Genomic DNA, 27,343 nt, shown 5'->3' with positions numbered 1-27,343 from the left:
CACCTCCCATTGGGCCCCACCTCCAACACTGGTGGTCAAATTTGAACATGAGGTTTGAAGGGTCAAATATCCAAACCTTATCAAACAACAAAATGGTATTGATCTTATTTATCAAAAAAAAGGGGGAAGCACTGAAAGCATTCAAAGACAATAAAGAAATGAAAATTTTTTTTGGCAATAAAATGTAGGAAATGTGGTATTGCTTAAGTCTAGAACAGTGTGACTCCAGTGCCCTACCCCTCACCAAATTCTAAACGAGTTGACCATTCCACATTCTCTCTACTTTTTTTATTGCTAAATTTTATTTTTTAGAGCTGTGTTAGGTTCAGAGCAATATCGACTCAATTATTTTTTATGTTGTTTATTCTCTAATATATCTTGCTTCGTGATTTGTCACTTGATCCCCAGATTGAATAATTGTGTCACATGTGGAACACACAGTGCCTCCCAGACCACAGTGACAGCATCAATTCCATTGTACCAATCTCAGGACTATTAAACTCTTTCTCTAAAATATTCCTTCAATAGTAACACTTTTTCTTTCCATGTTGTTTGTTTCTTACTAAAAGTAATTATTTTATACCAAAAAAATCATGGTGCCATCTGGAAAATATTACAATTTTCGTTTTTAAGGAATCTCTGAAAATAGATTGATCTGGTCCTATCATGGGTTTGAATGTTCAATTTTTTTCTTTAGTTATTTCCTTCAGTCAGTGGATAAAGCAGCCTTACCTTTTTAATGCAGAGCCCACTGAGAGAGAAAAATCAGATCTATTTACACCTTGATTAAACCCTGCTTCTAATGGGGAAAATATTTCCCCTTTTTCATTCAGCTGATTTTACTTTCAGATATTAGACAGTGTTGTACTGTATCTTGGTGAATTCTTTGATTACCCACTAGTTGGTTTTTAAACTTTTCTTGTATTAGAGACAAATAATAGCATCAAAACTTAGAACTGAAAGAAAACTTAGAGATCACTTTAATTTAATTCTGCCATTCCACAGTTAGTAATATAGGGGGCAAGTATTAAGACCCACCTGCAGGTCAAATCATATATCATTGAAGAAATAAAATTAAGATCTTTGTGCATCAAATGGCCACCTTTCATAATCCCAAAATACTGTAGGAAGATTTTAGGCCTTTACACCACCCAGGTTTGTGCCAGAGCAGGAAAAAAAAGGAGGCCATATGGCTAGCAAATTTTGTTTGGGAAAATATGGGTTTAACTTTAGTGACAAATGGCTCAGGACAAATCTTCCTCGGCTAAATTCCAGCATGTTGTGCGTCTAACATCTCTCTGTGTAAATCTTAATGCCTGGGCCATCAAAGGCAATGAACATCACTTCTTAGAATCCTGAGTTAGTTGAAGAACTTTCTCCCCCAGGTTTGGGCAGATTTGTCTGAGGAGCTGGGCATTGTTACACTGATTTCAGTGACGCTAGGTCCATGTGTTTGATACCTGTTGGAAATATAGCCAGCAACACAGATAGATACCATCATTTGCATGAATAATAAATTGCAGAAACTCAACATCCATTTGAGTTTTCTGGTCAGTATATTTGAGATTTAATAAGAATATCCAACAAAGAAAATTTTTTTAATAACACTCAGATTTTGGAACAAAATTGTTTTAGGAACATTAAGTAATTTATTTTCCCACATCATGTCAACCCATTACAATGCCGGTTTACACGGCATTGTTCCTAATTAAGATAATAGAGTCATTTATTTTTTGAGTTACATCTAAATTGCATAGTTTGTCCTGTGCAATAGTTTGCTGCTGCTCTGTTCTTTTAAATTCTGTACTAAGGGTAAATTATTCATGGACAAAGTTTATAGTAAAAGAGACTCGAGGTGAATTAATTTTTTTACTATTTGGGGATATGAAAGAACCTTTATAATACTAAACTCTATATATAAATATAAGGTACCTATTACAATCATTATTCATGTTTTATATCCAGAGGTATAGATTCTGAAATTATATAATTTTATTTAATATTAAGTAGTTTTACTTAATCATATCTTTCCTATTATGCTAAAATTCAAAAATGCCAAATACTAACATAATTTAGTCAGGATTCATCATGGGGAGTGAGGGACTAGTGTTTGAAAAAAGATATTTGGGCACCACCTTGTGGAACTTTGTGGAAAGACATAGTGTGAGAGTCAGCTTGTCTGCTACTGCTAATAGATTAAAATTCTTAATTCCTTTGTTGCTGAAAGGGTGGAATGTAAATTGCTTTCTAAAATTGTCTGGGCAGGTGACAAACCAAAAGGGTTAAAACAACTTTTATATATGAATCAAGAAGCTCTCTAAGTAACATCTGATGAAATCTGAAATTCATTCACTTAATAAATATTAATTTAGTTCCTACTATGTGTGAGGCATTGGGTAGAAAACAAATAAGACACAGTCACTTCAACCCAGTGAAGGAGATAAGCAAGTAAAAAGCAATGGCAAATTTTACCCCAAAATCTTTTTAAGTAATCAAATATTCTAACTCTAGTTAGCAATACCATGCTGAAGTGTTTGGGAGAAAAATATACCGGTGTCTGCAACCTACTTGGAAATGCATTATAAAAAAAGAATATGAATAGAGAAATGGGTAGATGAATAGATATGTGATAGAGCAAAGATGTTAATTGTGGATCAAATGTCAATTGTGGAATCTAGATGTTGGGTAATGGGTTTGCTGTACAATCCTGTTAATTTTTCTGTATGTTTGAAAATTTTCATAGCAAAATGTTAGACAAAAAAAGGCAATGGCAATACAATGTGATAACATCTGTAAAAGAGGCCTACAAACAGGGCACCCAGCCCAGGCTGTGATAGGAAGGTTGAAAGTGCAGGAGCAGAGGATAAACATGAGTTTCTTTTATGCCATGTTAAAGGGTTGAAACTTTATCTTGAAGCAATGGGAGTCAGTAAAAAATTGTAAGCAGGGGACTGACTTGATCACATTTTCATTTTAGGAAAACCACTCTGATTGCTGTGTGAAGAACCAATTGTGGGAAAGCAAGCCCGGAGACTGAGACCCACTAGGAAGCTTACTATGATACCAGCTAGAGATAAGGTTCTCCAGCATCAGCAGTGAGAATGGAAAGAGTTGAACAATTCTAAGAAATATTAGGAATTGGAATAAAAGAACTTAGCACCTAATTGGCCTAGGAAAGCAGAAGAAATGAAGGATAAACATAGTAACCAGTGATTTGCTCAAAAGTATTTCACAACTGGCTCTCTGAAAAAAAAAAGTGCATGTATGTATACATATACATGTACATAAGTTTATTATAAATGTTATTGATATAAAGAATGTATAGTATACAATTTATAAAAATAAAAAAATATACAATATTCTTTATTGTAAATTCCATATGACATATTGATTCTCACAGAATACTTTCATTGATTTTTGGCCAAATTCTTATATTCTTAGCCGACCAATGGTTACAATTGATGAATGAGTGTAGTTTCAACAAGAATGTTGATTGACAATTTCCTCTTCTTTAACAAGTAGAACAAAAGTGAAACAGAGAAAAAGATGTATGTATGTGTATTGAAACTTCATTTGTCATTGATATAAGCAACTTCACAGCTGACAAAGATAATTTTCAACTACTGGAATATTTCCTCAATTTTTTTCTTGTTCAATTCTCACAGATACAATACACTTTTGAGTTTAATCTGCATTATTGTTTTCTCCATCACTTTCTTTAGACAATCTATAAGACAGTAATTGAAGCCCCAATTTGTAGCATATTTCTGTTGTATAAATACTGCTACTATGGCAGATTCCACATTTCTAAAAGCTCCCAGGTAATGGCAATGCTACTGATCCCAGGACAAATAAAGCTTGGGATAACTGAATCTAGGGCTTAACCAATTTGACTGGCATTCTCTCCCTGTTTATCTCTCAGTTCTGCTTTCTTGTGTTGATCTTGTTTTTTTTCTGACTACAAACAAGCTTCCTCCAATTGGTGATGCAGATATCTACTGACAGCCCCAGATTCTCATCCCTCCAACACTGAGACCATCCCACTACAAGTAAGAGACTGTCTTCCTTGAGAACCATAGCAGAACAGTCCCAGGATCATGTGTCCATTCCTGATTCAATCACTTTATCCAGATGAATAGCTTTCTCTATGCAATTCTGGATCACATGTCCATCTGTGTATTAGGGGTAGTGTGACTGATGGTCTCCTCAGAACCACACAGAACAGGGCAATTCCCCAATGCAAAGAGTAGTTCTTTGCAGACAAAAATGACATTATCTACAATAGGGCTAAACATGTAGATATCCCCATTATCTACAACTGGTGTCAGCAAACTATACCCTGTGGGCCAAATCTGCCTATCAGCTATTTTGTAAATAAAGATTTATTGGAACTCAACTGTTCCCCACTCCTTGTTGATAGTTACTTTCTAGCCACAAAACAGAGTTAAGTAGTTGCAATGGAGACCATATAGCTCCAAAAGTCTAAAATATTTACTATCTGTCCTTTTACAGTAAAAGGTAGCCAACTTAGGTGGGAAAGGAAGCAGAGAAAAAGACACTAGCTAGAGGGGGGAGTAGAATAGAGAAAGATATTGTTTTAGGATGTATCCAGTGAATTTGTATTGACCATGTTCTCTATGTTATGCACTGTTTTAGGTCCTGGCAATTAAGCAGAGAACAAAGTAGACAAAGCCCCTGTGTATTAGTTAGGCAATTGGCTAAGCCACTACAACAAACAGGTTCCAAACAAATAATGATTTTTATTTGTTTGTTTGTTTATTTAATTTTTTTGGAGACAGGGTCTTGCTTTGTCACCCAGGCTAGAGTGCAGTGTTGTCAAACTCCTGGGCTCAAGGGATCCTCCTGCCTCAGCCTCCTGAGTAGCTGACACTACAGGTGCATGCTACCACATCTGGCTAATTTTTTTAATTTTTTCATAGAGACAGGGTCTCACTATGTTGTCCAAGCTAGTCTCAAATTCCTGGCTTTAAGTGATCCTCCCACCTCAGCCTCCCAACATGCTGGAATTACATGCATAAGCCACCGTGCCCAGCCAATAATGATTTTTAAAAGAACAAAGTTTATTTTCTCTTGTGTTATGGTCCATAACACAAGTTGGTCCATAACACAAGTATGGTCCATAACACATCCAAGTCTGTGGTTGATTCAAAGGAGGAAGTGCCTCAGCTCCCTGAAATTAAGCTGGGACTTAGGCTAATGGGACAGCTTTGCCTTCCTTTATATATGGCTTTAATTTCCAGTCTACATTTCTTTTTGCTATTTTCCAGACAGCAGGACGACGGAAGAGGAAGTATAGGGCAAGCAGCTTCCCTTTTAAGGGACACGATCCAGTGCTATTCACATCTCACGGGGCACTTTTTTATATAGCCACACCTTGCTGAAAGGGAGGCCAAGGAATGGCATCTTTAACTGGGTCACCAAGTGCCCTGCTAAAACTTGGGTGTAGAGGTATGTCATCTTACTGAAAAGAAAACAACAGAATGAAAAATGGGGATGTGGAGCATATATTCTAGAAAAAGACAACTATAGGCAAGTAAAGAGATGACTGTGTATATGAAGTTGTGGTAAGTGTTATGAAGAAAAACAAAGCAGAAGGACAGAGGAGCTAATTTATAGGTAGTGACAAGTGAGCAGTCTTAAATAAAGGGAGAGTATGCAGCATGCGGGTATCTGGTGGAAGGAAGCAGGGGGAGCAGCTAGTGCAGAGCACCTGAGGTAAGAGCATACTTGCCACATTCAAGGAACAGCAAAGTCACAGGGACAGAAGACAAACCAGAAGAAAGTGATGAACAAAGTATTGCAAGAGGGAGGAAGTAGTCAAGAGTATCAAAGGCTGCAAGGGTGAAGATTTGGCCATTGGAACTGGCAACATGGAGGTCATGAGTGACCTTAACAAGTGGCAGTTTTGGTGGCATGAAAGACTTAGTGGTGTGAATTCAGGGGAGACAGAAGGAAGTGGAATTAAAGAGAACAGGTACAGTCCTTTCCTTTGAGCAGAAAATCGGAGTGACTCAAACATGTGTTGAAGGTAAAGAACCAGTAGAAATGAAGAGGTTGAAGATACATAGAAGAGGAGAAAATTGATGGTGCAAGGTCTCAGATGTGGAGAAACATACCATACCCCTCCTCTTCCACTATGTCAGCTGGAAGAAGGTAAGAATGGGAGTGAATGAAAATGTTGAAACAGGAGGAAGCAGTGGGAGGCTGTGGGTATTCCTACCTAATAACTTTAATTTTCTTTCTGAAGTAAAAGACAAAGTCATCTGGGCGCAAGGGGAGAAGTTTTCCTCAGCTATGTATGGTAGGAGTGAATACGGGAGAGACTAGTATTGATCTGAGGTTTTGTATGGGGAGTTGGAGCCAGGGCCAAAACCATTGAGAAGATTGGCAAGATAGTGTTTGAAGTGATGAATCCTGTGGAGTCTTTTCTCAGTAATGCAGTGATTTCTTCAGTCTCCATTCTTCCAAGGGCAGAAATAAGGCAATATTCTCCACAAACTCACTCTCCTACCAAAACCATCTGCCTTGAAAAGCCTCAGAACTAAGGTCATTATGCTGTTTATAGCAATCACCACCACAAGCCCAAGACCACCTACTTTTAAGCATGAACAGATAAGCAAAGCCTCTCGGCCATCTGAAGAAAACCTGTGTCAGACTTGTGACACCTGTGGCAGCACCATTCACTCAGTTTTGAGAGCCAGAAACCTAGAATCCTCTTTCTGCACACTCACCTGGTCAATCATCAGGCTCTATTTATCACGCCTTCTAACTATCCCCCAGGCCACCCACTTCTCCCCATCCCCACTCTCCATACCACTGGTAGCTTGGGTTCTATCATCCCTCATCCAGATAGTCCATACTGCCACATCTCTGAGGAAAAAATGATCATGCCACTCACCTGGCTAAAAACATTCAATGACTCCACCACTGGTTTTAGGAGAAAGTCCACCCAACTCAGGAAGCTAGTCCAATGCCTTTCTGTTCCAGCATCTCCCCACTTCCTCTGCTCACTCATCCATGCTCTACTGCTTCCCCACTGCTGTGTCCACCCTCCTGACCGAGCACTTGCTCTTCCTCAGCCTCAGAAGGCTCTTCTCTAGCAAATCCCTCAGCCCTGTTCCCTTTCCTTGGCTACTCCCATACTCATCCTTCTCGTCTCAGCCTAGTGGTCCTCAAGGAAGCTTTGCTGACCCCGGACACTGAGCGTGCGTCCCTCCCGTGTAGCACTGTATTAGCCCCAGGAATCCATCAGTCTTATCGCCTGCTTCCTGCTGGGACCACGTCTTTTTACTTCACTCCTGTATCTTCAGCATTCCAGCACCAAGCTGGGTACACAATAGGTGCTCAAGACAAGTTTGTGGAACGAGTCAATGAGTGAATACATCATGAATCAAATACCCTGGAGCTTCTACTACATATCCTGCATTCAATTTTAATAGAAATTAAAATCGATCAAATGAGCTAAAGTAAGTTAACGTGCTTGGAAACGAGACAGCGGCTCTGAAAAGCAGTAGGAGTCTGCTAGCCGGGGCATCCGGCTGGCGGGCCCTAGGGGCGGGGCCCGCGGGGCGGACTGGAGCGCCGGGGCGGGGGGGGGGCGATCCCGGCGCGGGAGGGCGGGGCTTGCGGGCGGGGAACTCCCCTTCCGCGGCCCAAGCGCGGCCGCGCGGCCCCGAAGCGTGGTGGTGGGGTCGTGGACCCCGGTCCGGTGGTCCCGGTCACGGGCCGCGCCGCCGCGGCCGCCATCTTGCCCGCGTCCCGGCTCCGGCGGCGGGAGGGGCGGTGCTCAGGCCGGAAGCGGCCGTGCGGCGGCGCGCTGCCAGCTCAGGTCGGTGAGTGCGGCCAGGCCGCGTCTCGGCTCTCGGGAGCCGGGCGGCCACCGCGAGGGGCCCGAGATATCCTAGTTGAAAGGCCAGGGCGGCGGCGGGCCCGGGAGGCTCGGCGGGGAGTAGCGTTCCGTGCGGTGGGATGATAACCGCGCCGAGCGGCGGGTCGGGCCTCGGCGGGAGCCCCGGGACTGCGGGCGGCGCGAGGGCGCGCGGGGACCTCCTCCAGGGCGGTGGGGTCGTGCGCAGCCGTGTCCCACCCTTTGACGGCAGGCTCAGCCAGGTGTCTGTGGGACTCGCCCTCAGATTCGTGGTTTACCCGGAATAGCAACATTCCCTGTTTGAGTTGTACCCTATTAAACACTGTATTTCTTAAACGGCCTCCCAGTGAACTCTCTTCTCTTCAAATACGAGTAATGAAAATTCCTTAAGAGGATGAATGGATCGTCTCACATACGCCTTGGGCTTTGCTAAATTGCTTAGCAAATGACTGCTTTTGTAGGCCTTTTGTATAACTATATTTTAAGGGAAGTTTGGTCATGTGCAGTGCATCTCCTTGAAGATAGTGGTGGTGGGAATTTTCTTGAAACTGCTATTGTTGTAATTTGCCACGGTAGGAAAAGTAGAAGACAACAACTAAAAGCATGTGATTGGATACGTTATAGACTTAGTATTATTGTAATGTATTGGACTTCACTGTCGAGTAACCTCATGGGATTGAGATGTGCTGTTAGGTGTAAAATACACATCAGATTTCTGAGACTTGGTACCCAAAGAAATGTAAAAAATCTCACTAATGATTATTTTTACGTTGATTACATGTTGAAAGGATAGTATTTTTGATATCTTGGTTAAATAAAATGTATTTTTAAATGTAATTCCATTTATTTCTTTTTACTTTTTAGTGTGGCTACTAGAAATTTTTAAATCATTTGGCTCACACTTTATTTCTTTTGAACAGTGCTATTACATATGTTCCAGGGATGAACACAGAATCAACATGCCTTTCCTTTGCTGAGAAACCATTAATGGGAAATGAGCACTTATTAAACTTGAAGGTGAGGATCTGAATATAAGCTGTAATTATTGCAAACCCCACCCCTTCTACATCCAGTTTTTCAGTGTCTCCGGCATTCGAAAAAAGCATTGACTTCCAGGGCTGACTAAGGGAATGGTAGTAATACTGACATCCGTGTGATGCAAAGGGCTCATTTCAATGAATTGTCACAACTTTGTGAGATGGGAATAGGATAGATTCTATCTCAGTGTTATGGTTTTGGAGTATTAAAAGATTTGTCAGGGTCTGAACTAGTGAGTGGCTGTAGGATTTCTGACTCCAGGTTGTTTTTTTGCTCTACACTAGATTGCTAGTGATGTGTGTTCATTGGTGAGGATCCATCTATATTATGTATTAAATTGTGAATACTTTTTGTAAGAGAGTAGTTATAGATGCTCCTCTCTGTACAGGACTACCTTCATAATGTGCAACCTATGCAATAATAGCACAGGGCCCAGCATTTAGAATGACTAGGACTTGGCTTAGTGGTCTGCTGTCACCATCTTGAAATTTTTAAATAATTTTTTAGTAAGCAGCCCCGCATGTTAGGTAGCTGTTGCTTTCTCTATGCAGTAGTCTAGGATGAAAGTTGAGAGACATTGGACAAGCACCAAAACATCTGGTGTTCACTTTATTCCCACATGAAATGAGAAGAATTTCCTAGTCTCTAACTCTAAAGTTCTGTGATTCTGCGTAAATTACTGTAATGAGATTTTGTGGTTGGTAAAATAAATATTTTAAGTGCATGACATCAGAAGAAATGCTGATAATTTTCCATTGAGAGTCATGTAAATCAAAGTTTTAAAAATTACATTAACACTTTCTATTTTGTGTTTTGTAAGATGGATTTTTCCATGTGGTATTAGGTTTACTTAGACCGTTGTATAAGGAGTAGGGTTGTGGAATGGAAGCCTAGAAAAAAAGTATGTTTATTTAAGTATTTATCTTTCAGTGAGATAGGAAGATGGGCCAGATCTTGGGATATCTCCGTTTAAGAGGTTTCCTCTGTTTCTGAGAGTGTATGGACCCTTACTCGGTAGTATCTGTTCCTTTTCTTTGCTGTCTTAGCTACTTCCTGTTACATTAGGTGCCTCTCTTGCTCCTCATTCTTAAATTTTTAAACTCTCTTTAAGATTAGACTTAACTTTATTGCTAGAATGCAATCTTTATTAAACCAGGGACCTTATCTGCCCCTGTTCGCTGCCACGTTCCCAGCATTTATAACAGTGCCTAGAACATAGAAGCCCAGTCAGTAGTTACAGAATAAATGAAACAGTATTAGAGTAATCCTCTGTTATGATGGCTTATTTTGGGGCACTTGCCCATCATTGAAACCAGTTATGACAGTGGGCACTTTGATCTTGGCTGGAGCCAGCGTCTACTAGGAATGGTAGAAGGTTGAAGCATGAGGAAATTGGTAAAAAGAGAGGTTGGAAATCATTTTAAGCAAGGGTTGAATAACCTGGTCAAGTTTGTGTTGTAAAAAGATCACTCTAGTCCTTGGTAGTATAGTGGTGAGTAACAAAAAAAAAAAAAAAAAAAAATCACGCTGATATTCTATAACCCTTAATTTCCAAAGGACCAGAGTGGAAAGATGAATAAAAGAATTGCTGAGCCAGCACCACAGACCAAACATGTTGTATGCCTTAATTTCTTATGGAATCAGTGTGTGGAGCCTTGAGACTGTCCTCAGTCTAGTAGCCCTTGATAGCCTGAGTGGAGGAGACAAGGTGGTAAATAATTAGATTGATCTAGGGTTGGGGAAAGGCAAACCCAAAGTGACAAGGAAATAAAGAAATTGAGGATGCTAGTAAGAATATAAATGAAATGATTGATCTTGGGCTTCAAAAATGTTAAGGAAATAAAACCAGTGTAAGAGTTCTTAAATGGTTTTCCTAATTGTCTAAATTATGAATCTATGAAATTCTAGACTGGTAATTCCTAGCTGAAACTTTTGCAAGATCAAAAGGTAAAACAATTACGTTTGAGTTGAATTATTTAGTATTAATGTATCTTTATTAGGAGTCTGTGCCAGGCTCTACATATGGTCCTAGGGATAGAAAGATAGGTGAGGCCGGGCGCGGTGGCTCACGCCTGTAATCCTAGCACTCTGGGAGGCCGAGGCGGGTGGATTGCTCAAGGTCAGGAGTTCGAGACCAGCCTGAGCGAGACCCCGTCTCTACTAAAAATAGAAAGACATTATATGGACAACTAAAAATCTATATAGAAAAAATTAGCCGGGCATAGTGGCGCATGCCTGTAGTCCCAGCTACTCGGGAGGCTGAGGCAGTAGGATCGCTTAAGCCGAGGAGTCTGAGGTTGCTGTGAGCTAAGCTGACGCCACGGCACTCACTCTAGCCTGGGCAACAAAGTGAGACTCTGTCTCAACAAAAAAAAAAAAAAAAAAAAAAAAAAGAAAGATAGGTGAACCATTACTTTGCCCTCTAGGAACTGAGCACCTGGTTTTACAGATAAAAATTTCAATGAAGATTTTAAGTATGTTCATTTGTTTTGAATCAAGACTATTGCGTCTTGCTAGCCTCAGGTAAAAACACACATTTAAGTTTTTCTAGGTATCTTTTATTATTAAAACATCATTTTTAACTATAGAACTATTTTTAGTTTGTACTTCTGCTGCTAGACTTTATTTTTTCAAAAATTTCATTTTTAATACTTATTCAAGGTTTATAGAGTTGAAAAGTGAAAGAGTCTAATGATCGCTTAATTCATTTTCCCAAAGTGTGTGTGCCTACCCCTGGTTGTAAACGGGATGAATTTTAGATAAAACACAATCAAGCATTTTTAATAGCTATATGTTTATTTTACCATATGTTAGAAAAAATATCATTAGCATAGCATACCCATGATTCATGGACCTTATGATGAGATTAAAGTCAATTTTCAGATTTTAAAAGTGAGTCAGTTTAAAGAAAAATATTAACAGGACAGGTGATACATGACTGAGGTTTGGGAAATACTAATCTAAACCAACATCTATGTATTGTATAAATGAGAAAACAAAGGCCTCTCCCACATTCACTGACCTTTCCAAGGAATATAACTAATATACCACAGAGCTAAGAATAGAACTCATGTTTGCTCAATACATTCTGATGTTTATTCTGCCATATATGGCTGCTGCTTTTTATTGAAAGTTGAAGAGAAAAACTGTCTTAGTGTGGCATTGTACTTTAAATCTGCATTGTTCATTGTGGTGGCCACATGTGGCTATTTATATTAAAATTAAAATTTGAACTAGTCACATTTCTAGTGTGCAGTAGCCATGTGGCAACAAGGATGTAGAATATTTCTATCATTGTAGAAAGTTCTTTTGGACAGTGCTGCTCTAAGCTATTACTTAGGAACATGGTTCATAATGCTTTAAGTTTTCTACCCTTCAAAGGGATGTTACTTCTTAATTTGCTCACTGCACTGAAGTTGATGTAACCCTGAAGTTAAACTGAAGGTGCTAGTGTAACAATGCAATTAAGATAACTTATCATGGGAAAAAAAGCCAGGATGGGATTCTCAGAGATTCTTACCAGCTCATTTTATTAGAGGAAGTGGTTGCTCTTCTTTCTCCCTTTTTAATAATAAATATTTTCTTGAATTCATAGCAGACGGAGAGAAGAAATACAAATATATTGAAAAAAAGGGTTCTGGTATAGAGAATTTCCTGACTTTTTGAATAGTTTATTCAACTTAAGAATTGTACTTTGTTGATATTTTAAAACTTTTTATTTTTAACGTTTTCAGTAAATGGACCTGACTGGACTCTTTGAGCACGTCAATAAACATGAGCGGTACCAAACCTGATATTTTGTGGGCACCACACCAGGTTGATAGATTTGTTGTGTGTGACTCAGAACTAAGTCTTTATCATGTGGAATCTACTGTGAATTCAGAACTCAAAGCTGGATCTTTACGTTTATCTGAAGACTCTGCAGCTACATTATTGTCAATAAATTCAGATACACCCTATATGAAATGCGTTGCCTGGTATCTCAATTATGATCCTGAATGTCTCCTAGCAGTTGGACAAGCAAATGGCCGAGTGGTACTTACAAGTCTTGGTCAAGATCATAACTCAAAATTCAAAGATTTGATAGGAAAAGAATTTGTTCCAAAACATGCACGACAGTGCAATACCCTTGCATGGAATCCGCTGGATAGTAACTGGCTTGCTGCTGGTCTAGATAAACACAGAGCTGACTTTTCAGTGCTAATATGGGATATCTGCAGCAAATATACTCCTGATATAGTTCCCATGGAAAAAGTGAGACTTTCAGCAGGTGAAACGGAAACAACATTGTTAGTAACAAAACCTCTTTATGAATTAGGACAGAATGATGCTTGTCTCTCTCTTTGTTGGCTTCCACGAGACCAGAAACTTCTCCTTGCTGGTATGCATCGTAACCTAGCCATATTTGATCTTCGGAATACAAGCCAAAAGATGTTTGTAAATACAAAAGCTGTTCAGGGGGTGACAGTAGACCCGTACTTCCACGATCGTGTTGCTTCCTTCTATGAAGGTCAGGTTGCAATATGGGATCTTAGAAAATTTGAGAAGCCAGTTTTGACACTGACCGAACAACCAAAGCCCTTAACAAAAGTAGCATGGTGTCCAACCAGGACTGGTCTACTTGCCACTTTAACAAGGGATAGTAATATTATTAGATTGTATGATATGCAGCATACACCCACTCCCATTGGGGATGAAACTGAACCCACAATAATTGAAAGAAGTGTGCAACCTTGTGACAATTACATTGCTTCCTTTGCATGGCATCCAACAAGTCAAAATCGAATGATAGTAGTAACTCCCAACCGAACAATGTCTGACTTCACTGTTTTTGAAAGGATATCTCTTGCCTGGAGCCCAATTACATCTTTAATGTGGGCTTGTGGTCGTCATTTGTATGAATGTGCAGAAGAAGAAAATGATAATTCTTTAGAAAAAGATATAGCAACAAAGATGCGCCTTCGGGCTTTGTCGAGGTATGGACTTGATACGGAGCAGGTGTGGAGAAACCATATTTTAGCTGGAAATGACGACTCACAGCTCAAGTCACTCTGGTATACTCTGCACTATATCCTTTGCATTGTTAATTTTGTGAGGTGAATCAGGTAGAAATGTTCTTAAAGTTTGCTGAAAGGTCAGTCTAAATATGCTGAATGTTTTATATACAAATACAAGTTCCATAATACTAAAACTATGAAGTAAAATTGTTTAAAACTCTTGAACTTCAAATACTGCTTTGTAGATTGTATAAGAGGAAGGAAAGTGTATCTCTGCATTATAGTAGAACCACCTCATTTGCACTGATGCCTGTGAATTAGCTTCAAATCAAATATAGCTTTTAAATATTTTATTATGTATCATCACTAGTATTTCCTATGCATTTAAATACTTATGAAGCAATACACAGAAGACATGGATCAGAAATCTCCAGGCAACAAAGGATCATTGGTTTATGCAGGAATTAAATCAATTGTAAAATCATCTTTGGGTAAGAAAATTTCATTTTATTTTCTCCAATATGTTTATAAGTTTTGTACTCTTATTTTTGTCCTCCTAGGTAATTTGGTGGAAATTACCTACTTATTTCAGGATTGTGGGCATAAATATCCTTTTTCTTTCTTTGGTTTTTTGATTAGATATTTTAGTGAATTGTTATGTTAAATGCATAATTACATTTCTATCCAAAACCATTTTTGCAGTGAGTCTTGGTTCTTTGAAGTGATGTTGACTTTTTAAAATCATTCATTTATTCAGTGTTATTTTTTTGAAGATCTAATTTGAGAGGTTTTATGCCAGATGATTTATATTATAAGGTGCTGATTGTTCAGATTTTATCACAGCAGTTTGCTTTTTAAACACTTACATCTAAAGATATCTAGTTGAAGAAGACCCCTTTTTATTTTGCTGCCCAAATACTTTCTTTGAGCCATCCAATGGCAAGGGTTATAACTGTGACATGAAGTATGGCCTACCCTGAAGGAGCCATACCTGAAATAGTCCTTGATGAATTAGTGAATGAATTGATTAATGTATGAATTAACGTAGGGTTGAAATTGATAAGCTAAGAATAAAACAGTGACAAAAAACAAATTTATTTTTTCACTCACTGGCTTAAACAGTTCTTATTCTTTTTATTGGAATTGAGTTGTGAATTATATTATAATTACAGTTGAGTACCCCTTATCCAAAATGGCTTGGGACCAGAAGTGTTTCAGATTTCAGATTTTTTGGATTTTGAAATATTTGCATTATATACTTACAGACTGAGCATCCCTATGTGAAATGCTTCAATGAGCATTTCCTTTGAGTGTCATTGGTGCTCAAAAACTTTCAGATTTTGAAGCATTTCAAAGTTTGGATTTTCCGATTTGGGATGCTCAACCTGTATCTCTGTGACCTAGCATTTGTTCCCTGGCTTTTGGTAGTCAAATTTGGGCCCGAGTCAAAGAGCAATAGTAGAAGTAATAAATTCAACTTGACTTTTTTATAGGACTTGTAGCAATACTGTACAAATAATATAAAATACAAATAATATACTTTTTTTAGAATAGGTTAAGCATTGCAATTAAACTGTTATATTTATTATATAGTGTTGGATTTTTTCCCAAGGACTTTCAAATTACTCTGGCCCACATTGCTGAAAGATGCAGTAGATGACTTACCTGTTTCATTTTGTTGTTCTCTCATTAGTCCTCCACCAAAAAAAGTAACTTTCGTATTACCCCCATAAATTAGCCTGAATACCATGCTTCGTGATTTTAGAACCACAGCTGCGAAGAATTAAACACCAAGTTTATATAATTTATAGTATTTTAGTTATCTAGTAGTTCAGACCACATTGCATTCTCAGTTATTCAGATGTTGATTATGGTGTTTGTTGTATTTTGATATATTTTAGAGAAAAGCCAACAAACTACCTCTGAGGACAAGCAAAGAGGGAAAGTTGAATATCTTTGTGTTTCTGGTACAGTAGAGACAACTGAGCATCTCACTCTTGAGTTAGAGTAGTCTTTACCCAGACTAAAAAAGACTACTGTCGGAAAGATTTCCTCATTCTCTCATTGCTCAGTTTTCAGCTTTTTGTTTTGTTTGGTATTGATGTCTTTGTTTCTACTACCCAAAGGTAGTAGAGAAATTATTATCAAAGATGGCACTCCTAGGTTTCAATCTTCTATTTTATTTGGCCATACCTCTTCTAATTACATCTCTAATAATTCAACAGAGTAAGTCAACACATTAAGCCATCTTGCCCACAATAATGCACGAGTTTATTAGAGCACACAGCTAAATTTAAATTTTGGTAACAAATAATATACGATTGCTTACTGTGAATTAGTTGCTTTCCCCATGTTACTGTATTTAATTTTTACAACTATAATGTGAATTAAGTTCATTAATACAGCACATATTTATTATGTGCTCATGAGGTACCAGGAACTATCCTAGAAACTGGAGACATAACAACAAAGTGGATATATCTCTTCCCTCATGGAGATTGAGCAGGATCAGTATCATCCCTGCTCTTGGGGAGTTTACATTCTAATTCAGAATAAAGTAAACAGGCAATTAGAACATGGAGAAGAACAGACAGTCATACATAGGAAGGATTCCTTTTCTTAGAGGAGGTAAAGTCAAGAAGGAGGTCCAGACAGGGAGCCCCATATGCAGTGAGCCCAGAGGGAAGAAAGCATAGCACGTTTAGTATGGCTGGAACAGAGCATGAGAGAAGTGAGAAAAGAATGGAGGCTAGAAAGCTAAGCAATGTGCTAAATTCAGGAAGGACTTAGAAATCATGTTAAGAATTTAGGGAGATTTATCATCTTGTAAGAAGGGGAAACTAAGGATGGATTTTAAAGGATAATGACGATTAGATTTGTGTTTTAGAACTGTCACTATGTGTGGAGTGAATTGGAAAGAGGATCAAGATTGATAGTAGGGACATCAGGTAGAAGCCTGCAGTACTCAGGGAAGAAGTGATGGTGTCCTTACCAAGGTTAGTGGCAGAGGGGCTAAACAAATGTGGATAAACTAAAAGAGTAGGACAAAATTTAATGATTAATTAGATAAAGGGGATGGAGAAGGCAGAGGAGTCAAAGACAGCACACATGTATATTTAGCTTGGGAAATGAGTTAGTTTTAGTACTGGTTAGTAATAACACAGGAAGAGTGTGATTGAGAAGAAGTTTATTTTGGAGCAAGGTGAAATCAAGATACCTAGGTAGAGATGTCCACTGGCAATGGGATATGAGTCCAAAGCTCAGTGGGATGAATACAACTAGAAAGAAATATGTTAGAAATAAGTGATATTTGATGGAATAGATGGAATTGTTCAGAGTAAGAACAGAAAGACGTGGCTTAAAGGCGACTGAGGGGAATGACAAGAGAGGTAGGAGAAAGATCAGAAGAGGCATATGCATTTATGTGGAGGAGAGAAGAGAGAAGTCAGTTGCCAAGTGCTCCATGCTTCAGATTCAGTCAAATAAGATAAGTAAAAAGTATTCATTGGATCTGAAAATAGGAGAAAGGATTCAGTGGTGATGTGGACGGCAAATTGTAGTTGGATTAGAAATTTAGAGTGGGTTGAGGAAATGAAGTCATCGATTATAAATCTTTCAAGAAATATGACTATAAAAGGACAAAACGATAGTAGCAGGAGGCAAATCTGTAGTGAAGGAAGAACTTTGTGTTGTTTATTTTTATTTTCAACATGGATTGATGAAAGCATATTTAAATGCTGATAGGAGGAAGCTCATAGAATGAGACTGAAGGTGCAGAGAGAAGGGATGAATACAAAGGAATGGGAGGAAATGGGATCTAGAGTATGGGTTTAGCTTTAAACAGCAGGGCGCATACATTCAAATTAGCCAGAGAAAAAGGGGAAAGGATGCCCTCTATAGGATGTTTATGGTTCACTGACCGACGCTGAGGGGTTTCCCATTTGATGGCTCCTGTTGAGAAGAAGCAGGGAGGCTGTGGGAAGAAGATATGGAGAAGAGGAGAGAGAGCTGTCTTGAGAAATACGGCAGGATTACTGGGCAGCATTGTTTTACCAGAAGGTAGAGTAAAGGACAATGGGGCAAGAGAGCTAAGTACATTAGCAAGAGAGTGATTCACTTGTTGGCCCTTGAATCTAATTTGGATAGGGATGAAATGAAGGCAGGATAAGACTGATAAGTAAAAAGGTGAAGAGACTGTGAAGTTCAACAATATAGAAGTGGTGAGATTTTTTTGGAAGGCTAGGTTGCTATGGTTAGAAAGGGGTTCTTTTGCTGGGCACATTAGTTCATGCCTATAATCCCACACTTTGGGAGGCTGAAGTAGGAAGATTGCTCGAGGCCAGATGTTCGAGATCAGCCTGGGCAACATAGTGAGACCCTGTCTGTACAAAAAATTTAAAAATTAGCCAGGCATGGTGGCACACACCTGTAGTCCTAAGTACGCAGGAAGCTGAGTCGGGAGGATCAGTTGAACCCAGGCACTTGAAACCAGCATAGGCAACATAGCAAGATGACCCTCTCTCTCAAAAATGACTTCAAGAGGCAAAATAGCTGGGGTTTTAGTGTTTTTAACACCAAAATTTTCTTATACATGGTGGATAATTTTATTGCTTAGTTACTATTATATATAGATATAAAAATGCAGCTAATTAAAATCTACAAAGAACATAGTGTCTGATTGCTGATTTGAAACATTTTTTAAACCTGGTTTTTAATGTGTAAGTAAACTTGTTTTCCTTAACCATCAATAAAACATTGATTCTATTATTTATATATGGGACAGTCTCAAATTTAGGGAAGACAGTTTTGTCACTTTAGTATCATATAACATGCATAAATAGATTTTAATTCTTTTTCAGAAATATATTAAAAATTCATGTATATTAAAAACATAACTATATATTAAAAACCCATGATAACATATTGCTTATTTGATAACCCTAATTATCAACATAGTTAATCAAGCAATAAAAACATCTCTGACCAGCCGAAAATATGCAATACAATGTCCATGCATTTAACTTACAGAATATATTTCCATCTCCTAGCAATGAACTCTTTGGATACATATATGGTCATACACCGTATGACATTTCAGTCAGTGATGGACTGCATATGTGACAGTGGTCCCATAAGATTATAATAGCCTATTTTTACTGTACCTTTTGTATGTTTAGATAAACACATACTTGCCATTGTGTTACAGTTGGCTGTAATATTCAGTACAGTAATGTGCAGGTTTTTAACTTAGCAGCAATAGGCTCACTATACCATGTAGGGTAGGTGTGCAGTAGGCTATACCATCTAGGTTTGTATAATACAAGTACACTCTATGATGTTCACACAATGGCAAAATTGCTTAATGACACATTTCTCAGAACATTTCCCCATCATTAAGTGATGCATGATTGTATAGTGATCTCTATTCCATGACATGATTTCTATAAAATAAAAGCACTAAGAAATAGGAATATTATTAAAGTGTAAGAAATCATTTGAAAAATAAATTGCTGATTTTTGCTCGCCTGTTTTAAATTATTTTTTACCATTAAATATATCACCTTTGAATCCAAAATTTATAGGAAAAATATGAAACACTTTATAATACATCAGCAGCTTGTTCTACCTGAAATTTAATGATTACATTCTTCCTAAACAATTTCAATTTATTATTCAGAGTTTTTTTTTTTTTTCCCTTTGAGACAGACTGTCACTCTGTTGCCTGGGCTAGAGTGCTGTGGCGTCAGCCTAGCTCACAGCAACCTCAAACTCCTGGGCTCAAGCAATCCCTCTGCCTCAGCCTCCCAAGTAGCTGGGACTACAGGCGTGCACCACCATGCCCGGCTAATTTTTTCTATATATTTTTAGTTTTCCAGCTAATTTCTTTTTATTTTCGTTTTAGTAGAGATGCGGTCTCACTCTTGCTCAGGCTTGTCTTGAACTCCTGAGCTCAAAGGATCCCCTCACCTGGGCCTCCCAGAGTGCTAGGATTATAGGCGTGAGCCACCGCACCCGGCCAATTCAAAATGTTTTATTTAATTTTTTAAATAAGTGTTTTATTAACTTTATCATTAGTCAAAGTTTTCACATTATAGTTCTTAAAAATTCTGCCGGGCGCGGTGGCTCACGCCTGTAATCCTAGCACTCTGGGAGGCCGAGGTGGGCGGATCGTTCGAGCTCAGGAGTTCGAGACCAGCCTGAGCAAGAGCGAGACCCCACCTCTACTAAAAATAGAAAGAAATTATATAGACAGCTAAAAATATATATAGAAAAAATTAGCCGGGCATGGTGGTGCATGCCTGTAGTCCCAGCTACTCGGGAGGCTGAGACAGGAGGATCGCTTGAGCTCAGGAGTTTGAGGTTGCTGTGAGCTAGGCTGACGCCACGGCACTCACTCTAGCCTGGGCAACAGAGTGAGACTCTGTCTCAAAAAAAAAAAAAAAAAAAATTCACTTTCATAGACCAAAAGTAATTTTATCCTTAGGCTGATTTCCTTCATGGTTGTGAATAGAGCAGCATTTCCTCTTTTCAGTGGGTAGGGGATCCTCTTAAAGTAAGATCTTTTCAGAAGAAACATCTTTTCAGAAGTTTCCTCTTAATTCCTTGGTCTGAATTAGCAACTGTTTACAATAGTCAGGTTAAAAATAAGTATTAATACCTTTAAGTGTAATTATTTAACTATATTTTGAATTTTCAAAATTTTACAAATAACTCATCTTGGAATGTTTTCATAAAGCAATCAGATACAGTTTAAAATATGTACTAACATGAATAATATTTTAGACTTACCACAACCTAACTTCACATACTCAAGTTATTTAAAAGTATGAATTAGGTATGATGGAGAGTTTTCTTAGACCTTTGTACTATTTTTACTCTTTCCAAGTATTTAGACTAAGTGATTTTTTTTAGCACTTTTTTACATATATAATTTAACTTGCAAGTGACAACTGATTTAAGTTTTTAATATTTTCTTTTTTTGCTAGTGTTTATGTCTTTAATACCTTGACCTGAATGAGTATAGCTAAATTAACTTTGGACAGTGTGTTGGTTTTCATTCATTTATATCTCATCATTTCCCTGGGTTAGGAGTATGAGCACTGCCTAGCTGGGTCCTCTGTTCAGTTTCACAGGGCTAAAATGAAGGTGTCAGCCAAGCTGTATTCTTTTCTAGAGGTTGGAGTGCTCTTCCAAGTTCATGTGGTGGTTGGCAGTATTCAGTTCCTTGCAGTTGTAAGAGATACCCATTTTCTTCCTGGCTGATGGCCATAGGCTAATCAACAGTTCCTTGCCAAATAGCCTAATCACAAACCCTTTCACAGGATGACAGTTTTTTACTACTTCAACACCAGCAATAGATACCTCTTTCTCTCTGTCTGTCTCTCTCTCTCACTCTACTGTCTATTAAAGAGCTCACCTGATTAGGTCAGGCCCACACAGGGTAATCTTCCTTTGATTCACTCAAAGTGAACAGAGTTGAGTAAGGACCTTAATTATATCTGCAGAATACTTTCACCTCTGCTGTATTCTGTTGCTGAGAAGCAAGTCACAGATTCCACCTGCAATCAAGGGGAGGGGATTATGTAAGAGTGTGGTTACCAGGGGACAGGAATCATGGAGCCCTTCTTAAAATTCTGTCAATAACCAAGTTGAATTAAGAATTCTAAAAGCCTATATATTTGCTTTTGATCTAGTTATTTACAAATATACAACTGCAGTATTATATGTAATTATATAAATGCATAATTACTGTGAATTACAAATGTAAATTACTACAAAAGTAATAAAAGAAGTTGGTAACATTGGACATTGACGTTGCCTAATACATAATTCAGTTTATTCTGAAAATCCCTTTTGTAAAAATAAACATAATTATATAATGACAATTTTGATGGTAAAAGTTTTGAGAACATTTAAGAATTTGAGTTATTAATAGAGTTCTTAAGTTTCATCTTTGTTTTGCATTTATTTGGCACCAAGTATTATCCCAAGTGAAATTACCCTGCCATTAGGATCAACTGCCTTGATTGCAATGTAAGTGATGCTACAAGAATAGTAAGGCTTTATTGTTGGGAAAAAAAAAAATGAGAATAAAAAGTTTCCTGATTTAGAAAGGGAAAAAATCACCTTGAAGTCATTCCCATTGTATTTTAACTTTAGTACTTACCTTAAACTTTCAGAGTACTTTGAAGTCTGTGATTTCATTTTTTCATGTATTTGTACAGAGAAGGTAGAAAGAGAGCAAGAGCACTTCTACTGGATCTCTGGCAGTGGAGATACCTCGTGAATAAAACAGACAAGATACCTGCCTTAGAGTTTGTGTTCTAGTGGGAGAAGAAAGAAGACTGAAAAATAAATTAATAAAATATTAGAGCATATGTTAAGTGCTTAATAGAGGAAACTATGGGTGGTGCATTAGTAACAAGAGGTGTATCTATTTTAGATTAGGTGGTCAGGGAGCCTTCTCTGAAGCACTCACTCAGCCCATCTGAACATTGATTCCTATTCCAGTAGCTCTTTGTTAACTCAAGAAGCTGTTGTAGTTAGAAACATGCAAGATATGTTTTATTTGTGGCATATTTCACATTTATGCTATAAAATTGTGGCTGAGAAGTTGAATATTCTAAATATAAAATATGTTTTTGAAGTATTTTTCTGTAGAACTGACTTATTTTCCAAATATATTTTAAAATAATAATAATAAAAACAATATAAAAATGTTTTCTGTTTTTAGGAATGGTGGAAAGCAGCAGACATAATTGGAGTGGGTTGGACAAGCAAACTGATATTCAGAATTTAAATGAAGAGAGAATCTTAGCTTTACAGCTTTGTGGATGGATAAAGAAAGGAACGGATATAGATGTGGGGCCATTTTTGAACTCCCTTGTACAAGAAGGGGAATGGGAGAGAGCTGCTGCCGTGGCGTTGTTCAATTTGGATATTCGACGAGCAATCCAAATCCTGAATGAAGGGGCATCTTCTGAAAAAGGTATTAGGCTATATTCTAAAATACTGGCAGTTCATAGACTCCTTCAAAGAAAGGTAGCTGATAATTTTCACATATCTAATCACTTAATATTTTATGTAGATTTTTGTTGAAAGAGAAATTAGCACAACACTATAATAGTAAATATTAGTTCTTTTATTTGTGCTTTGGTTTAAGTCTAAAAAAGATGCGTGTTAAATGTCATTTTAACATAAGGAGTGCTCAAATAGGTCCATTTTTAATATCTTCTGTTTTAAAGATAGTTCACATACATTTTAAAAAATACATTTCCTTAAAGAGTAGGACTACTTTAGTTTACAAGCATTTTTATGGCACACATTTGAAAGTATTTTAGTTTATACTTTCTATTTTAGATAGTTATTGGTTGACCTTGAGAAAACTCTGAATGATGCTTTTATTTAGACTAATACAGACTTACAAAAAGCATACTTTGATCTGCAAAAATGCTTTTACTTGAGTCTGGTGGTTAGAATAGAGTTTCCATCTAGTATTTTTTTTAAAAGAAAGAAATGTGATAAGTTTTTTACTCTGGCATTTTGCCAGAGGATCCTCAGAAAAACAAATCTAATCCAAAACTTCAGGTTTTTCTCTTATCAGGAATATTTCACTTGAAAATAACCAAGATGTATATACATATTGATTTTTAGTATATCTAACAAATTACTTCTGAATATTGAGAATGCTGAATTCTTACTTGCTGGTCCCTTTTCAAACAGTTATAATTCTGGTTGTGGCATAGAGAAAAGTATGAAATTAACTATAATCTATTTTTTAAAAATTGAAAAAGTTAATATTTTGCTCCAATTGGTGTCTTTTCCTTCACCTTTGCTCTAACAAAAGTTCTCCCCATTTGAAAGTGCAATAAAAGATAGGTGGTGATGGAAAAAAGAATTGGTATTTAGAGCCATTTCTAATTATAATTTTGCTACAAATTGAAAGCGTGATACTCTTCTGTTACGTGTACTTGGAAAATTTGGTGGTATATTTAAACATCCATACTAACAATAGGGAAAAAGTATCTTTCCAATGATTTTAATAACTTGGTTAAGGACCAAAGAGAAGACTTCTGAGTTAAACTCCTTTCCATTTAGAAATAAATTCTTCTATATGGAATCCACAGATATTTCTTTGCTATTTTTATGATATTTTTTCATTTTAAAAGACTTTAATATTAGGCAAAGGGAGCAAACAGATAGTAACTTAGGGAAAATATGTTTATTGAAGAATAAGACTATTAAGAATATAAAGTGGGAAGTGCTGTTTTATTTGGAAGAGAAAGAAAATGATTAGAATCAAGGAACAGAATAAGAAAACTTATAATGAATGTAAAAAACCACTTAAAGGTAAAAGGTAAATTTAGTTTTCTGTTTTGAAGCTGAACTTATATTAGAAGGCTAGGCAGCCATGGGGCTGAAGGCTGGGTTAGCAGCTTGTTGCTAAGAACAATGTTTAAAAGACTTTTGGTAACAAATGCTTTATTGCAAATGTGTCTAAGTGCAATTCTGTGGTAATTTGTATAGTTCATTTTGTCCTAGAAAAATTATAATACTATAATTAAAATACTGAAATATGGCTTTCTATGCTTTGCAGTTGACACTTATATACATAAGTATGTGCATTATATATTTAAAAGAGGAAAGTAAAATGATTTTGAAAATTTCAGTCCTGAGATGCAATAATATTTATTATCAGGGCTTTGAAATATCTTTACATAAATGAACTCCTTGATAAAGTTGTCAGTGATTCTGATAGGATGGCTTCACTTTTCCTCATTTATTAAGCAGTAACATACTGTTGTAGGAACCTGCCTGGAATGAGAACTTGAAAATTAAAAGATGTACTTTCCTGCACAGGGTTTGCAAGCATAGGCATGAGTTTTATAAGAATGGAAAGTTTTTGTTTGTGGTCCTTGCCAAATTTTCCAGTCCGAATCAAAACCGTTATTCAAGTGGGCTCATTTTTCTGGGGGTAAAAGTCACCCTCTGATCTCTGGTTATGGTTTAAGAAATGTGGAAGAAGGAGATATTAAGCTTTTGATCACTTTGATTAGCTGGCTGTTTTTAAAATGTAGGAGATCTGAATCTCAATGTGGTAGCAATGGCTTTATCGGGTTATACGGATGAGAAGAACTCCCTTTGGAGAGAAATGTGCAGCACTCTACGATTACAGCTAAACAACCCGTATCTGTGTGTCATGTTTGCATTTCTGACAAGTGAAACAGGATCTTATGATGGAGTTTTGGTAAGCTGATTTCTGTTTCATGAGATCCTCCTTTGAATTAGACAGGAATTTTTATCTTTGTTAAAATTTTCAAATGTCTGTTGTATAAAGACATTTTTTATATTTTGATGCGTTTTTATTATTTAAAATAAGACATCTTGAACTGTTTTTGAGCAGCTGCTCTTGAGTGTGATTACCAACATAGTTAACTCCATATCAAACTGAATTTGATTTTTATAGTTTTAATAATTTACAGATACAGAAGAAATAAAGATTTTATCCTTTAGCTTAAGAACTCAGCTCTAGAAATCTACAAATATATAAACATAAAAATATATTAGCTATTTAAATATACTCTGTGTGTGTGTGTGTGTGTGTGTGTGTGTGTTTAGTTAAGTAAACCAACTTATGATCAGCCGATCAGTTATGGTCAAGGTGGTCAGATATCTTGCCTGAATTAGAATTTGTCATTCTCAGACATGTTCCTGTTTGGAAGATAAACTATATGATAATACTAATTACAGTGGACAATTTCATTTTTTTTCATTATTTGGTCTTTGTGTTGTTAATTTTTTTCTCTTCTGCTTTAGCCACATATGACCATAACAACAAATAGGTTCTTTATTACATAATAGAGAAAGAAAGAATGAAATGAGATTTACTCATCAGTTTCAATTGTTGGATTTTAAGCTTGGTATTGGTACTACAACTTTCTTTGTGCTGTTGGGCATCTTTCTAGCAATGAGAAGAGATTTTTACATTGAAACTTATTCCTAATGTTTGCTATTATACATAACATTTCCTATAAAATATACATTGCTTGAACAAGTGATTTAAATGTCAGTACCTAAGAATTTGTAAAAACATGTATTTTATTGGGGTATCTTAATGAAATTTTTAATAAATGTTATTAGTGTCCATTTTGACGATGTCCACAGTTTATGTATTTTGTCCATTACTTTTAATAAATTACTATTGAACTTTTCTAACCACTTCACATTAATATCTAAGGATGTTTATTTTTTTAACTATTACTCTTTTTTGTTAAACAGAAGACTTTAAATGTTACATCTTGAAGAGATAAAATGATGTCAGGAAGTGTTAGAGAATGATGGAAACTAGAAAAAGAAATGGATTATTCAACTTTTGAGTTGATAGTTATAGAAGTATGTTGATGAAATATTAAATTTCTCTATTTTAAATGACCTAAATAAGTACCCTTCTTATACTAAATTTGAGTTACTAGGTAAGAGATATCTGAATAGGAAGTTTATATTTCTAAGCTGTTCCAAGAATTTATTTAGTTATACTTTTTGTGTAAATAATTATGTGATGTTACTCTTTCTTAAAAAATGTTAAGTTGCAGTAAGATAGTAAAAAGTATTGAATTGGGAAGTCAGAAGATAAAAGCCTGAGTCCTTGCTCTGCCCCAATTACCTTAGCCACTCAATAACTTTTGGGGGGGTGTAGTTTTCTCAGCTGTAAAATGGTATAGATAATATTTGTAACCCTTTCCAGATGAAAAGTATCAGATATGCAACTGAATCTCAGAGTTCAATCTAGTTATACCAAACATGTTTCTTCTTTAGTGCAGAACCATATTTTATCATTTAAAAAACACTAAGATAGTATCAACTGAAGTGATCTTATGTTTCAAGAAGGATAACTATTTCATAGGGTGATTTAAAGGGAAATTGGATCTTTTTTCCACCTTTAAATTATTTTTTACTAATCACAAAATTAATTGCACCTTTTTACATTTATGAAAACATTTCTCAAAATAGTGTTTTACAATGTTGACAAGTATACAAAAATTTTAGTTATAATAGCTCTGAAAATTTTGCCACAAACTACCTATATAACAATATTTTAGTTTAGCCATAAGAGTTTATCTATTTATAAGTTTTAAAACTTGTCACTTTGTTTTTAGAAACCTCTATTAGTATTCTTTCTAAATTCTGTACTGGTTTAGCCAATTCACAGATTTCCTAGATTTGTTGATTATCTTAGTAGCCAAAAAAAGATTTCCCTTTAGTTTCCCCAAAATTAATTTCTTTAATGGAAAGATTACATGGTCGGCCGGGCGCGGTGGCTCACGCCTGTAATCCTAGCACTCTGGGAGGCCGAGGCGGGTGGATTGCTCAAGGTCAGGAGTTCGAGACCAGCCTGAGCGAGACCCCGTCTCTACTAAAA

General features: G+C 36.8%; 1 protein-coding gene across 1 annotated transcript in view; it reads left to right on the top strand.

Moving 5' to 3' along the window:
- Nucleotides 1-7,690: 7,690 nt before the first annotated feature.
- MIOS (meiosis regulator for oocyte development) overlaps nt 7,691-27,343 on the top strand; it is a 34,815-nt gene continuing 15,162 nt past the window's right edge. The window contains exons 1-6 of the mRNA XM_069461510.1: nt 7,691-7,849; nt 8,809-8,905; nt 12,661-13,994; nt 14,316-14,414; nt 22,658-22,912; nt 25,002-25,171. Coding sequence (XP_069317611.1) covers nt 12,701-13,994; nt 14,316-14,414; nt 22,658-22,912; nt 25,002-25,171 — 1,818 coding nt within the window. The 5' untranslated portion in view covers nt 7,691-7,849; nt 8,809-8,905; nt 12,661-12,700. The remainder of the gene's footprint in view (nt 7,850-8,808; nt 8,906-12,660; nt 13,995-14,315; nt 14,415-22,657; nt 22,913-25,001; nt 25,172-27,343) is intronic.

The sequence above is a fragment of the Eulemur rufifrons genome, chromosome 29 (assembly GCF_041146395.1).
Source record: "Eulemur rufifrons isolate Redbay chromosome 29, OSU_ERuf_1, whole genome shotgun sequence".
Classification (NCBI taxonomy): domain Eukaryota; kingdom Metazoa; phylum Chordata; class Mammalia; order Primates; family Lemuridae; genus Eulemur; species Eulemur rufifrons.
The sequence above is the reverse complement of the archived record's forward strand: the minus strand, read 5'-3'. Positions and strand labels throughout refer to the sequence as shown.